Raw genomic sequence first — 14,288 nt, forward strand, 5'->3', positions numbered from 1 at the left:
GAAAGGTCGATATACCCTGCCACGCGAGTATTCTTTTATAAAGCGATTACAATATACGATCAATGAAAACTTGTATGGCAATGACGTAAATGCATTTATTGGACTATTTACTGCCGTTGAGACAGTACGAAAAAAACTCGGACAGGCTTTTGAACGACGTCGAGAAATCTCTAATAAAATTAAAAACATTAGAAGGATTATAGACGAAAACTCCCTGGAGCCCCTGGGACATATCCCCCCCCCCCGCCACACTCGGCGGGAAATTAGAAATTACGGAGCAATTGCAATAATGGTAGGCGAATCACTTACTACTCGGCTAGCCAGAGAGCGGCTAGTAGCGCTTAAAAAGTTCATACCGTTAGAGACAGGGTCCGAAAACAACTTCAAACGCGGCAACAACTACAAACTGATTTTGCTGTTGGAAGCGAACAGCTCTTTGCTCCGGTAACTAAAGCGACCAAAGATGTTACGGCGGCAACTGTGCCCGTCCTCGGTGCGCTTGAAAAGATAGCGGCTCAGACCGAGCAAACAAAAAAGTCTCTGGAAACACTCCCTGCGAAAATAGCGGTTGCTACAACACGGAGGCCGCCACCACTCGCTATAACGGACCCACAAGAACCATATGTTACAATGGCCGACGAGGAAGAACTAGGCGCCACCGCAAGAGAACCAGAAGAAGAAATACCGGAGGAAATACCGGAAGAAATACGGAAAGAGGGGAATATACCCCGTAATGTTCTTAAAAAGAGCACAATAGATCAAATTAGAAATCTCGGCTACGAAGAATTAGTTAATTTTACTGTTACAAATTTTGATAAGGACACACGAGATGAGCATATCAATAGCGGCTACGAGAAAAATATAAGGTCGTTAAAGGATTGGACAAGAATAGTGTATTTGGCAAATAAACATAAAAATGAATTACCACCGCGTGATAATAATTATATAATATTCCACAATAAAGTAAAAAGTGAAAGACCAAAACACGGAAAAGGATACTCTGTTGGTAAAGACGTTACTTGTCCTGGTAGTGTTCTCAGTGATATATCACGGCTAGAAATACTAATCGGAGGAAAACGAGCCGGAAATAACTCTCCGGAAATAATCAATGAGGCCGCTGATATTTGCAGGCGGTTATTTGCCGGTGGTATCATGGACATTAATGCATATCGAACGCTCATTGACGAGTTAGTGGATGATTAAAAAAATTATAAAATTGTCGTTTTTTGTCGGTTTTTGGTCGTTTTTTGTCAGTTTTTGGTCGTTTTTTGTCAGTTTTTGGTCGTTTTTTGTCAGTTTTTGGTCGTTTTTTTGTCGTTTTTGGTCGGTTTTTACGGGTGAAAACCCCAGGAAATCATTTAGAGAAAATCGATGTTTTTGACAAAATTTATGATTCGGTGGTGGGAAGGGGGGTGATCAATCACTAATTGGAAAACACTGGTGTTTTTTATAATAAAGATGATTATACACTACAACCATGATAAACCAGTCAGCGTCTACGTGGTAAACTCACGATTGCCCGTATACCGCGCGTGGTACGGAGACGGTCTCGGTAGCACCATTGCGGGGTTATTTACAAGAATGGCTCCAAAAGTGGCGCCGTTAGCAAAACAATTAGGAATGAAGGCTATTGATGTTATTCGTGATAAGGGAATCAGCGCTATTGGAGATGTCGCCGGAAGGGCGTTTTCTGCAGCAAAGGACAAACTAATGTCGTTGGTGAGAAGAAAAAAACAGAAACCACCGGTGATGCCATCAACGACAGTGATGCCTGCAAATGTCAGTAAAGTAATAAATAACGCCGTGGAAGAAAAACTAGCGTCGTTGGTAAACAATAATCAAGATGACATCGCAAACATAATAGCGGGAAGTGGTTTAAAACGACGACGATGATTTAGATGCATCAGCGTATTATTAAATAAAATGTTTAAACGAACAGCTGACCCGGCGTTTGATATGGACGCACCAGTGCACAAGGATGATTCTGTCCGTAATTATCAATTTTATTCCTATCATGCAGTACAACCCAACATACGATCGCGAATTGAACTTCAAGTCCATGATACCAGTAAATATTTTTTACCGTGTGAAGCGTTTATTGAAATCGAAGGAGAACTTGTAACAGAGGCCGATACTCCTGCTGTACCAGCACCGTATCCAGATGGTACCAAAGTTGGCTTAGTCAATAACGGCGTAATGGCGCTATTTGAGAGCGCAAAATATCTCATTGACGGGCGAGAAATTGAATCAATAGAACGTGATGTTGATGTTGCTACAACAATAATCGGGCTAGCAAGATATTCCGACGATTATACAAGATCAGCGGGTCCATCTATGATGTTTGCAAAGGATACTAGAAACACTGCTGGAAACTCGCAATTTGTGGTAAGACGACCAAGAAATAATGCTAATAACGCTGATGCTGATGTTGAGAATATGATTATAAACAGCGATCCTAATTTTAACATCGGAGCTGCAACACGCATATCAATGTTAACAGGGCCGCGTAGATCTTTCTCATGCGCGATTCCACTGCATCATATATTTGGATTTTGTAGGAACGTGCGAAAAGTTATCTACGGAGCAAAGCATACCGTGGTGCTTGTGCGAAAAGGTGATGATAGAAATGCAATTTGGAGAATTCCAGCGGATCTTACGAATCCAAATAATGACTCTGGTAAAGTCGTTTTAACTAAAATATTATTGTGGATGCCAGTAATGACTCCATCCATTACCACAGAGGCACGATTGCTATCCTTTATGGAGCAGGGAGGAAAATCATTACTAAGTTGGCTAACAACAACAACAGATACTAAGCAATCAGATATCAATGGTATATTCACATGGAACCTGGCATCACAACAAGGCATTTCGGCTCCGCGTCATATATTTGTTGCGTTGCAGGATATGACGAGAGTTGATAATCAACTATCCAGCCATATGATATTTGATCGATTAGGCGTTACTGACGTCTCGCTGAGAATAAACGGCCAGCGGAACCATCTGAGGATATACAACTTAATTACGGTCAAAACCATATTGCACGCGTGTACCATCGGTTGCTGTCGTATATGAGTCGTGATCAAAACGTCGACACTGGTTTGCAAATATCACAACATGATTTCAAAGAACTATATCCGATCTATTACTTTTCGCTGGAACATCATGATTTAACAAGACAATCCGTCGTTGATATACACTTCCGAGCTAATGTAACTCGCGGCGTTATTGCCGATTATAGAGCGGTTGCTGTCATTCTCAGCGATAAATCAATGCTGTTGGAAGGCGTTGGTGGACGAATGAGAATCGTTGATGCACCAGTGGAAAACATGTAATTGAAAACATAAACGCGTTTACAATAAAAATGTCGTATAATGTTGTCGGCGTAGAGTTGACCGATGGTCAAGTCAAGAAATTACGATCAAAGTCGGCTAAACAATGTGGAACCACAATAACGTTAAAGCCGTCACAGATGGCAGGTGGTAATCATAAGATATCGTTGACGGCGCGTCAAATAAAACATTTCAATGATGCGATGAAGAATAAAAAGGGTGTTCAAATAGATTTTTCGGCCGCAGCGATTAAAAACATGGAAAAGACCGGTGGGATATTTCCGCTGTTAGCTGCGATTCCAGCGTTGATTGCCGCGGAGGCCCCAGCAGTGGCGAAGGCGGCGGCGTTAGGAGCCGTTGCTACCGCGGCGGGAATGGCATTGAAGAAGGCAACCGGGAAAGGCTATAAAAAAAACGACCCGTAGCCGGAAAGGGTCTAAGACTACCGGGAACCCCGTATTCATGGTACTCGGGGAAGGGTCTAAGACTACCGGGAACCGTTTATTAACTCCTATGTCTAATTTTGATTTAATAGATGCCGCAAACGCGTTAGCGATAAAAAACTTCAGAGGTGTTTTTATGAGGGATCAATTACCAACAAAACCAAGGAATATTGAAACCGGTATAATTAACCTCGATAAATCCTCCGGAGCGGGGACTCATTGGGTTGCATACGCGATTGATCCGCGTGCGATCGTCTATTTTGATTCATACGGGTTAGCCCCGCCGAACGAGTTCATGCGGTATATCCGGGCGTGTTCAGCCCCGGTTTTTTATTCCACGCTGCCAACACAACAATTAAGTGACCCACCGATATGCGGCCGTGAGGTATTGAACGTACTCGCGGCGATTTCATCATCGCGGAAACCACCTCATGTGGTTGTAAACGAATACACTAGTGGGGTCGTAGAGGCCCGGCGGGTTAATTAAAAACACTGGTTTTTTTTACAATAATAATGATTGATATCTGGGGACGACCGGTTTCGGCGCTGAAAAAAACCCACGGAAACGCTCGCCACCGATGACATAAAAAAACTAATCGAGGATGAAATCGCTGATACGTTAAATTTAACCAGTGTTGACCCGGGCGAAATAGTTGTATTTCAAGATCGTCAGGGTAAACTGAAATCCAGTAATGTGTCGCTGAATGACGTTTTAATACGACAGCGTGATGCCGCCGAGAACACCATCGCGTTGTATACCGATGACGGACGACTTAAATCAGGTGAATCCATCTTGACGATAAATGGAAAAATAAGTACACTTGGCAACAATTATATATCCGTGTCGGATTCGTTAAAAAATTTGTATGATAAATTTAACGCGCAAGCAAATCAGTTCGAGGGGATACAAAAGTCTGTCACCGATATACAACTCACTACTGCTAGTTTTTTTGGAACCCCGACGGTAACCGAACCGAATCTTGTGGGGATAAAAAATACTATTTCGGAGTTTACAACGCTGTCGGGCCAATTTTACACGTTACGAAAAAATTTTAACAGGGCTGATAACACCATTGATAAATTCTTTGGTAAAAAAAATACCAGACCGGATGAAATTACAATAACTATAAATGATATCACTGTGTATGGACAGGAAATAGGAACAATCAAAACTGATGTTGCAACGAACAAAGCGGGGTTATACGTTCATATACAGGAAATAGGAACAGTCAAAACTAATGTTGCAGCGAACAAAAATAATATAAACGCGCATACACAGGAAATAGAAACAATCAAAACTGATGTTGAAACGATCAAAAAGAGTGTAAACGCGCATGATGTGCTCATAAAAGCATTCAGCGTTAATGTTGCAGCGAACAAAAGGAGTGTAGACGCGCATACACAGGAAATAGAAACAATCAAAACTGATGTTACAGCGATTAAAGACAGACTACCGGAGGTGACAAAAATAAAAATCCCTCATGAAAACACCATCAACACAGTATACACGATTCATCATGGATCATTCGCTTGGACTCCTACACAGAATACAGTAAAAATCACCGCAACTGTTAAGGGTATTTATCGATTGACACTGGTTTCAATGATGCAGTTTAATATATTATCGTCGAGTTCATCCGGGTTTAACAATACAATATCAACAATTATAGACAAGGACGCAGCTGAACTGTTTACAATTTATGCCGTCGATAGACATTTAATCGAGGCAAACATTACATGGTATGCGGAATTTGTAATGGATCTAAGTAATTAAAAACACTAGCTCTTTTAAAATAAAAATGACCACCAAGGTAATTGAATCAGAGGTATCACCGACGTCACATCAATATCGATTCAATACCGTAAAAGAATTCTCCGCGAATTTGAAAACGCTTTCCGAACAATACCGTGTAAAAATAAAAAAATACCGTCGAAAAATAACCACCATCGACGCGGTCGTGTACTCGGTGTCGGGTATAGTAGCCGGTACCGGTGTTATTTTATCCACGGTAACCATGATAGCCCCGATCGCTGTTCCAATCGCTATCTCCGCGGCGACAACAATTGCTGGAGTCGCCAACGCAATCACTAGAAAGATATCATCGTGTTCTCAGAAAAAACTCAACGAGTATACAGTAAAACATCAAATAGTATCCGACGCGTACTCGAAATTATCCGGGTTGATCTCGTTGGCGATAGATAATTCGTTTATATCCGATGCTGAATTCTCCACGATGGTCCAGTTGTATGACTCCGCGATGTCAAAAATCGAGGATTTTCAACTGGAAGCTGGAAACCACGTCGCTGAAACAACTTCAATGGGCTTAAAACATTCTCCTGAAACAACTTCAATGGGCTTAAAACATTCTCCTGAAACAACTTCAATGGACTTAAAACATTCTCCTGAAAACAAGCAGGTTGTTAATATTCGGTGTTGAAATTAAACACTAGAAACAGCGAATAATAATAATGTCGCTGAACCCCGAATGGTTGCAATTATTTCAACGGATCGCGGAGAACACCACTCCGGTACAAACAAATATGATATCGATAACATCAACGAAGCCCGAATTCAGTGTAAACTTCCCTTCTCCGATTCCAGTGAAGGAAATAGCGCTGGCAAAATTGCGAGTATATCACAGTTGGCCTAATATCCGAGCGGAAGCATTTAACGGACAACAACCTAATAACTCGCTGGTTTTTGCATGGACAAATAAACCCGATGGGACCCCAGACTGGAATGAGATTACAATACCAACTGGGTCATACCAAGTAGAACAAATCAATAAAGAATTTCAACGCAGGATAAAATCGATCACAGGAAAAGAATCAAAAATCGATATTACGGTTCATGAACCGACGTTATCGTCGACGATTGAAATAAGCACACCGGGGTATATGGTTGATATTTATAACAGTTCAATAAGAACCATACTAGGTTGGCCCGAGAATCCACCTAATGAAATCCCCGCGTATTTGCACACAAATGTGCAATCGTATCATGAGATTAATCCCAGTTATCAAGATGAATTGTCTATTATAAGAAACACGTTATTACCCAGCGGGTTTATATTTCAAGACAGGAATACCATGCAATGGTATTTTCCGTATAAGCAAACTCCTGAATCGTCCGCCACGGTCACAGTTGGTTTAAATGATATCACTGGTGCGTTTGCCGAGATTAATCGTAATTACCAATTACAACTAGAACAGCTACGGAAAACAAAAGCACGAAAACACGTTGAGGTGTTAAATCAACTTATATCAGACATGGAATATATCAATGAACGAATCGTTAAGACAACATCTGCTAACAACGATGATAATAAACAAAAATTCCTAACCGAGTATAATATCACAGAAGCCGATTTACCCGATTTCAAGTTTCCAGGATACAACGCGCCAGAACTAAGAAAGTCTCTTAATGATTTTCTCGGTCCATCAATTATCCTCAGACACGATAACGGAGATGGTGGTAGGCATATTGCTCCATACAACGTAAATATCGCATCGGTGATAGCAATCAATCTAGTGTGTGATGTTATCGAAGGGAGTTACCAGGTAGATACCAAGCAATCAAATCAAGCTCAACAGGGGTATATCCTTTATTCATTTTCGCCAACAGCCCCGCCAGGATTCTTAATCGTTGAGAGCCCAATTACTCCGGTCTATATGCGATGCCATAATCGGTTTTTAACGAGAATTAATTTTAGACTTACCGATCAGTCAAATAACCTAACTGATCTACAAGAGGAGGAGTTAGTGATCACTCTGTTTGTTAGATCATTGTAAATAACTTCTTAGCAGCAGGGGGGGAAATGACATCGACGCGGTCGTCGCTGTGTTTACTGGACGCTGACGACGCTGGGATCGGCTCGCAGAAAATGTATTAAACCAAATGACGTCACCGTCGTGTAGGATGGACCGTCGTCGTTTTATTTTTACCAGGCGCTGACTACACCGGATCCGCTGAGTGCAGAAAGTAATAATTAAGCAAAATAACGATTGGACAAAATGTCCGATTCGCCCCCCCCTGCTGCTCAACATATTGGTCCATCCAACCGAGTTTGCATCAATATAGTTGAACAAAACAGCGGTCAACGGCAGGTGCTTGCGCCCCTGGTTTAATAACTAATCAACAAGTTCAAGTCCATACAATTGAAAATACTAGATGATTGTGGGTCGCCACGTATGCGACCCAGTGTGTTTTAGGTACAAGTTAATAATGCAGGTTTCCTTGTACATGGAATCATCGTCTAAGAAGCGACACTTCCACGAGAGCTATGGCTCCGAATTAATCCTGTGCAAAGACACAGCGGACAAATTTGATTGACTTTGTCATTGCTAATAAATACAAATTGGTCAATGTACTTGCCAAGGCCAAAACGGAAGATTCTGTAGCCATAAATAATGAAATAAAGATTCTGAACTAATCATATCACTCAGCAACAATAAATCCATCAAAGTTCTTTCGCTTTATCCATCAAGCAGATGCATTTACTTATAATCAATAAAAGCATCAACAGGGATACCTGGGTTAAGTGTTCAGGTTTTTCAGAGCGACCTTAGTAACATCCACAGGAAATTCAGTATCACCAAAATTACGTTCGTCCTGGTGCTGCCGGTATTTTTGCAATACGACAACGATTTTGTTCATCCTCACGATGACGGTTTTCTTCTTTCTCAAACACTAATAATGCAAGCATGTCAGCTTTTCTTGCATCTCTTGGTATTCGTGTATGCTCACGTGCAAATTGTTTCAGTCTTTGTACCATTGATGTTGCATTCGCATCCGGTGGTGAGTTACCTGGAATAACAATTTCATCCGGTGTAATCATGGATCCAATAATTCAAATATGTCCTTAATTCACATAGGATTTATTATTCGTATTCCACGCTGTTGTGCGACCTATTTTAACTGATGGATAGTGTGTATGCTTATATAAACGAAAGGCTTTATTTAATTCAAAAGTTCGTCAATAACTTGCTTTAATTTTTGTACTTTAACAAGACCAGAAACTGCCATCGGTTTAAACCTAGGTATTATTTGATTCTTTTATGTGTATGTTTCGGGTGTTTGTGCACATATATATTTATGTGCAATCACAAGTGTTCGTGTTTGTGCAATCACAGGTGTTCGTATTTATTCAATAGTAGGTTGAGCGTATCTTGGCAGTCGCATGCGATAATATTCACGAACAGATTCCCATGACAGGCATAGTTGATTACGTGATTTGACTCCGATACCACACTTAAAACATGGTCGAGTACTTGCACCAACACGATATGATGTGATTTATAGTATTCATAATGGTATCTTCTGCTGGATAGTTCATATTTTCAAATGCATACACTTGAACAGTTATTGTGTCCCTGTGCAATTGAACTTTATATATGTATAAATTTATCTAATTATGCGCATACACAGTAGATTTCTTTATATCCAATAGCGGTTTAAATAAAAATCAAGAGAGATCAACAGGAGTAATGCAAAAATGTGAACCTGCCATTTTCAAAGAATTAACTGTATCTTATGCAAGCTCCTCATATTAAAATTCCATTGCGGCATTAGATAAAGTTTGTTTCAAGAAGAAGTCGGACCAAATAAGCGCAAATGACACATCACTGAATATTGCACAAACGCGTTTGTGATATCCAGACGCTGTACGCGCGTATCCAATAACGTGAAACATATTGCAAATTTTATCTATACTTTTTGCTTTCTGAAAAGAGCTGTTGCGAATTTATTTAAGTACTCAAGCTGTTCTACTTTGCATCGTCGTATTTCATTTTATCATTTTATACTGCTGGTAAATGAATGTAGATATTATTATTATAGTAGATATTATTATTATATAAATACACCAAAAGATCCATCTAATTCAGGAGTTTTCTGTCCGTCCCTCAGGGAAAATTAAAAGAACACAGAAATCTGGCCCGTGAACAGTAATTATATTAAAGAAATTAGTGTTTGCGGTCCTAGAGGGGTCATTCAAATGCAATCTGGTCCTTGGCCGAAAAAGGCTGTGCACTCCTGATTTAATTGATTTGCTCTTTGAGAACTTCATTACTGTTAGAATATTCGCCCATATCATCAGATAATTCACTCACTTCAGGTGTACGAGGTGATTTAGTCAGTTGCTTCATTTTTCTTATTGCACAATATCTAATAAAATTTTAGTCTTTCTCTGCTTATAATCTTGACCTAGACTGCGTCGTCCCTGTTCTACGATCATTCCTAAATAATTAATTTATCACCATGTTCAGGATATGTGTCCGAAAACGTAATTAACATCCCTTGAGCCTCTTTTAAAAATAGGTATGATGCATTCAAACTAAACAGTGATTTATGCTGTTCTGTCATGTTCTTTTTTATGCCAGACCTCAGTTAGATTAATGCTGTTATTTGAGATCGCTAAAAGTTTTTTTTTAAAACTTTATTATATATATGATTGATATCGACCTTTACATCATCAAATTAACTTTCATTTTCACAAGTTACCAACAGGGACATCGAGATCTCATTTATTAAAGAAACGTTTTCCTCCGTTAGTTTGACTCGAACCGGCAATGTTTGATTTGACCTCGTGACACTGTCACCGATAGAGCTGTTGCCTGTGTGAGGGAAGTAAATAAGAACCTCGTATTTAAAGTGAAGAGACTTAATGAAAGGCCTGCGAGTGCAACGTTCCATTAAAAAGTTATTATAGAAAAAAAAATACGCCTTCTTAAATTACTGTTTTATAATCTCATTAAGCCTATCCACACATAATGCCGTGTAACGCTAAGCATACATAGCAATGAAATTGTAATTTAAGGTATACCTAACATTTTATTGCGTGATCGCCAGCAAAATAATTCAGGTATTTTTAGATATCAGTATAAGCAAAGTCAGTTGATTCCGATACGGATACAAGCTTGTATTAGTTTCCCTTTGAGGTTTCAAGCACGCCGAATATTAAGAACGTGCTTGATTAAATCAAAATAACTTATTTCTCTTTAAGTTTACGTGCGCAGAATAAACTGTACTGATTCACATTATCCGTACAAAAAAATTGGCTAATTTAATCACTGCATGAACACATACCACTAAATATAGATCGGGTGTTGTGTATAATCATATCGTTTCATACCGTATACAAACTCAAAGACGTATCTACATGATGAAAGACGTGTCTAAGGTAGTGTCACAGGCGGTTTTGCCGGTTACTGATCCAGGACACTGCGTTTATTTTGCTAAATGAACGAAAGTCTGGGGCGATAGAGGCTGTGACCTATTCCAGGAACAAAACTACAAAACGCTTATTAATCTACTCCTTTAAGATTTAAAATGAATCTCCAACATAAGCATTTACTAGATAAATCTGAAACGGTAAAATAATTTAATAATTTTCTGGTAGTGCTGTGTGCCAGTCCCGGAGGTATGGATGTATTTATGAGGAAAAAATTGAATAAATATTTCCCGAAATCTTCGTTTAACCTTATAATACATTTTTTTTAGTTTAAACATATGTTATTGTCACAATTTGATACAATGAGATTTGTCAAAAAATTTAATAACTTAAATTACCCATCTCCGTAGAGAATACAAGTATTACAACATATTCAGAATGACAACAATGACCAATAATGAAAAATGATTGGGGAGAGAGAGAGAGAGAGAGGGGGGGGGGGCACAATGACAGTAGATACAATTTGATCAAAACGTCCGTTATCGATTATATCCATGTTTTAGAATTCTATATTTTTCATTTGTATCGCCCTTTCCCCATAACAGTAAATCTAAACTCACAGTTCCATCATAGTTTTTACCCATGCAACATAAAACCTATTATCAGCAGTTTAAATGCGTCACACTCACACACCACAATGATAAGTCGTTATTGATGCTACGTTTGCAATCGATACATTACATCTCTATTTGTTTGTATTCAAAAGTAAATATTATTTTATAAATATTTTACACACTTTTCAGCTGTCATCCATGTAGGTCATATAACAAGGAAGAAAAGCTTAGTCGTCATTTTATTTCTTTATTAATTTACTTTTGTTTGACACTTTTGTCCCCTAAACCTTTCACTGGTTCTTTGTCTTTTATGTTATCCGTTTCTGAGAATTAAATCTTGATACTGAGGGTATAGTTATACTAGCCTTAATTTATTTGTGACGTCATGGCGAACATGGCGACCTCCATGATCACGAAGTGTCTTCGCCCTGGAACGAAATCGTTCCGAGAATTTTGTGCCTTTGTGCAAGTATGGATATTTTCTAATTCCCAATTTTATGACATGCAATAGATCTCTAACAAAGGAAAAACGATCAATTTAATCACAAATCTACAGTCCAGAAGCAGAAGACCACAGTGTCCCCCCCCCCAGGTTCTACATGTAAAACCTTGACGCTGATATTTGTTTTGGGCGTCAGGGTCTTACTGCCTAACTAACATTGTTGTGTAGTGTGTTTTGATGTCGACTAACATCGTAGTGAAAGTCAAATTCTCAGGAATATCTCACACAACTGGCAACTAAAATAACGGCGCTTTTCTGCAAAGTAAGGTCATAATGTTTTTGTCAGACTTTACTTACTATGATGTCTTTTCTCTAATAATTTCAAATTTTCACAAAAGAAATGGACCTGTTTTCAAGTTTAATTGGCCAGCATTTCAGTTGACTGGAAAGCGATGAAAGCTGGGAATGCCGAAATTGGGTTAAGTTGAAATATTATTCTTCAACAAAACGAATAAAAATATATTATGCCAATTGGAACTGTAAAGCAACATTTCATTTCGTTCAAGAAACATATCCATCACATGAACCTACTTAAACATACTTCGGCATTACCTCGACTACCGTCGCATTACACCAAATTCAGATGTATATCAACAAAACGCGAACATGTTCCATTAGCTAGTGTCATATTTTCATTCCATCAGGATAAAGACAACACGGTAAGTATATTAATTACACATAAATTAGTGGAAGAGTGTCAAAGTATGCTGCCAAATGTGTGAGAGAGTCCTGAAACTTTGACATCGGAACACACTATACAAGGCCATTATTTGGATAGTATGTGATGTGATTTGGATTTTTAACTTAGCTTTAACAATTTTTCAGTCTCATCGCTATGATGACTGCAGTGTGGCAGTTTATAGTGATGTCTAGCACTGGGGCATCATGCCGCAGACATGTAGCATGATGTCCCACCCAGTCACATTATCCTGACACCAGGCCGACCAGTCCTAACACTAACCTCTTAATGATGAGCGCCAAGCGAGGAAGCTGTTAGTACCGTTTTTGTAAATCTTTGGTATGACTCGGCCGGATATTAAACTCATGACATTTGGATAGTAAGACAGTACTAAAACAAAACCAACATGTGCTGTGTTTTTACACGACAGTAATACCTCGAACATTCGCGAGGTTAGGTTCCAGAACCAGTCGCGGATCAGGAGGAATCGCGAATGTTTGCTACGAGTCACTAAAAATGCTAATAAATGCTTATTTCTAGGGTTTAAACCCTAAATATGACCCAAATCATACTCCCAAAACACTTTAATTTCATTTAAAAGTTAGCTTAATACATTACCCTTAAAAAGAGAAATAAATGGTTGACGTAAAAATAGAGTACAGTATCGCCTAATGGGTATTTGCCACACTAGCGCATTTACAGTATGGTACATGTATACTAATATTACCCCTATACTAATTCATTGGCTGCTGTTTTCTTTTGCACTCACAGTAAGGTAAAACCAAGTAACAAATGGGACTGTAAACTTAATGACTGACGTTTTCTTTGTCATTGTCAGGAAGGTAAACTAGGTAAACTTCATATGTAACAGAAGTCATATAACGAAGGTATAATTCAATAAAATAAAGAAAACATGTGCGTAGAGGGTACCGATGAAAATTTCGCGAATCCAGAAACACGAATGTATGAGGTATTACTGTATAGGACTACCCCCCACAGTCCTACAATGTAAGACATAGCACATGTTGTTTTCATGTTCTGTTGACGCACATTTGAATTTCTTGCAATGTGATGTTCGTCGAGGTGTGCCGATATACAAGTAGGTTCATGTTGGGGATATATTTCTTGAATGAAACGAACCATTGCTTACAGTTCCAATAGGCATAATATATTTTTTATTCATTTCATTAAAGAATAATATTCCAACTTAACCCGATTTCGGCATTCCCGGCTTTCATCACTTTCCAGCCAAGAAAAATATAGGCCAACAAAACTTGAAAACATTTCCATTTCTTTTGTGAGAATTTGAATTTATTAGAGAAAAGACACCAGAGTAAGTAACGTTTGATTAAAAATTATGACTTTACTTTGTAGAAAAGCACTATTATTTTAGTTGTCAGTTGTCTGAAATATTCATGAAAATTTGACTTTCATTACGATGTTAGTCGACATTAAAACACAATATTGTTGTTACAGGTTTGACCCCCCCCATCCCTTGATTCACTGACGGATACTCCTAATTTTCTTTGTAACAAACCCCTGTGAT

General features: G+C 38.9%; 1 protein-coding gene across 1 annotated transcript in view; it reads left to right on the forward strand.

The window, feature by feature from the left end:
* The first annotated feature begins 11,920 nt into the window (after nucleotides 1–11,920).
* LOC149779873 (isocitrate dehydrogenase [NAD] subunit beta, mitochondrial-like) overlaps nucleotides 11,921–14,288 on the forward strand; it is a 28,940-nt gene continuing 26,572 nt past the window's right edge. Inside the window, exon 1 of the mRNA XM_089936556.1 lies at nucleotides 11,921–12,030. Within this exon, the coding sequence (XP_089792682.1) occupies nucleotides 11,947–12,030 (84 nt within the window). The 5' untranslated portion in view covers nucleotides 11,921–11,946. The remainder of the gene's footprint in view (nucleotides 12,031–14,288) is intronic.

Source organism: Sinohyriopsis cumingii, chromosome 16 (assembly GCF_028554795.1).
Source record: "Sinohyriopsis cumingii isolate HCF-2022 chromosome 16, ASM2855479v2, whole genome shotgun sequence".
NCBI classification, from domain to species: Eukaryota; Metazoa; Mollusca; class Bivalvia; order Unionida; family Unionidae; genus Sinohyriopsis; species Sinohyriopsis cumingii.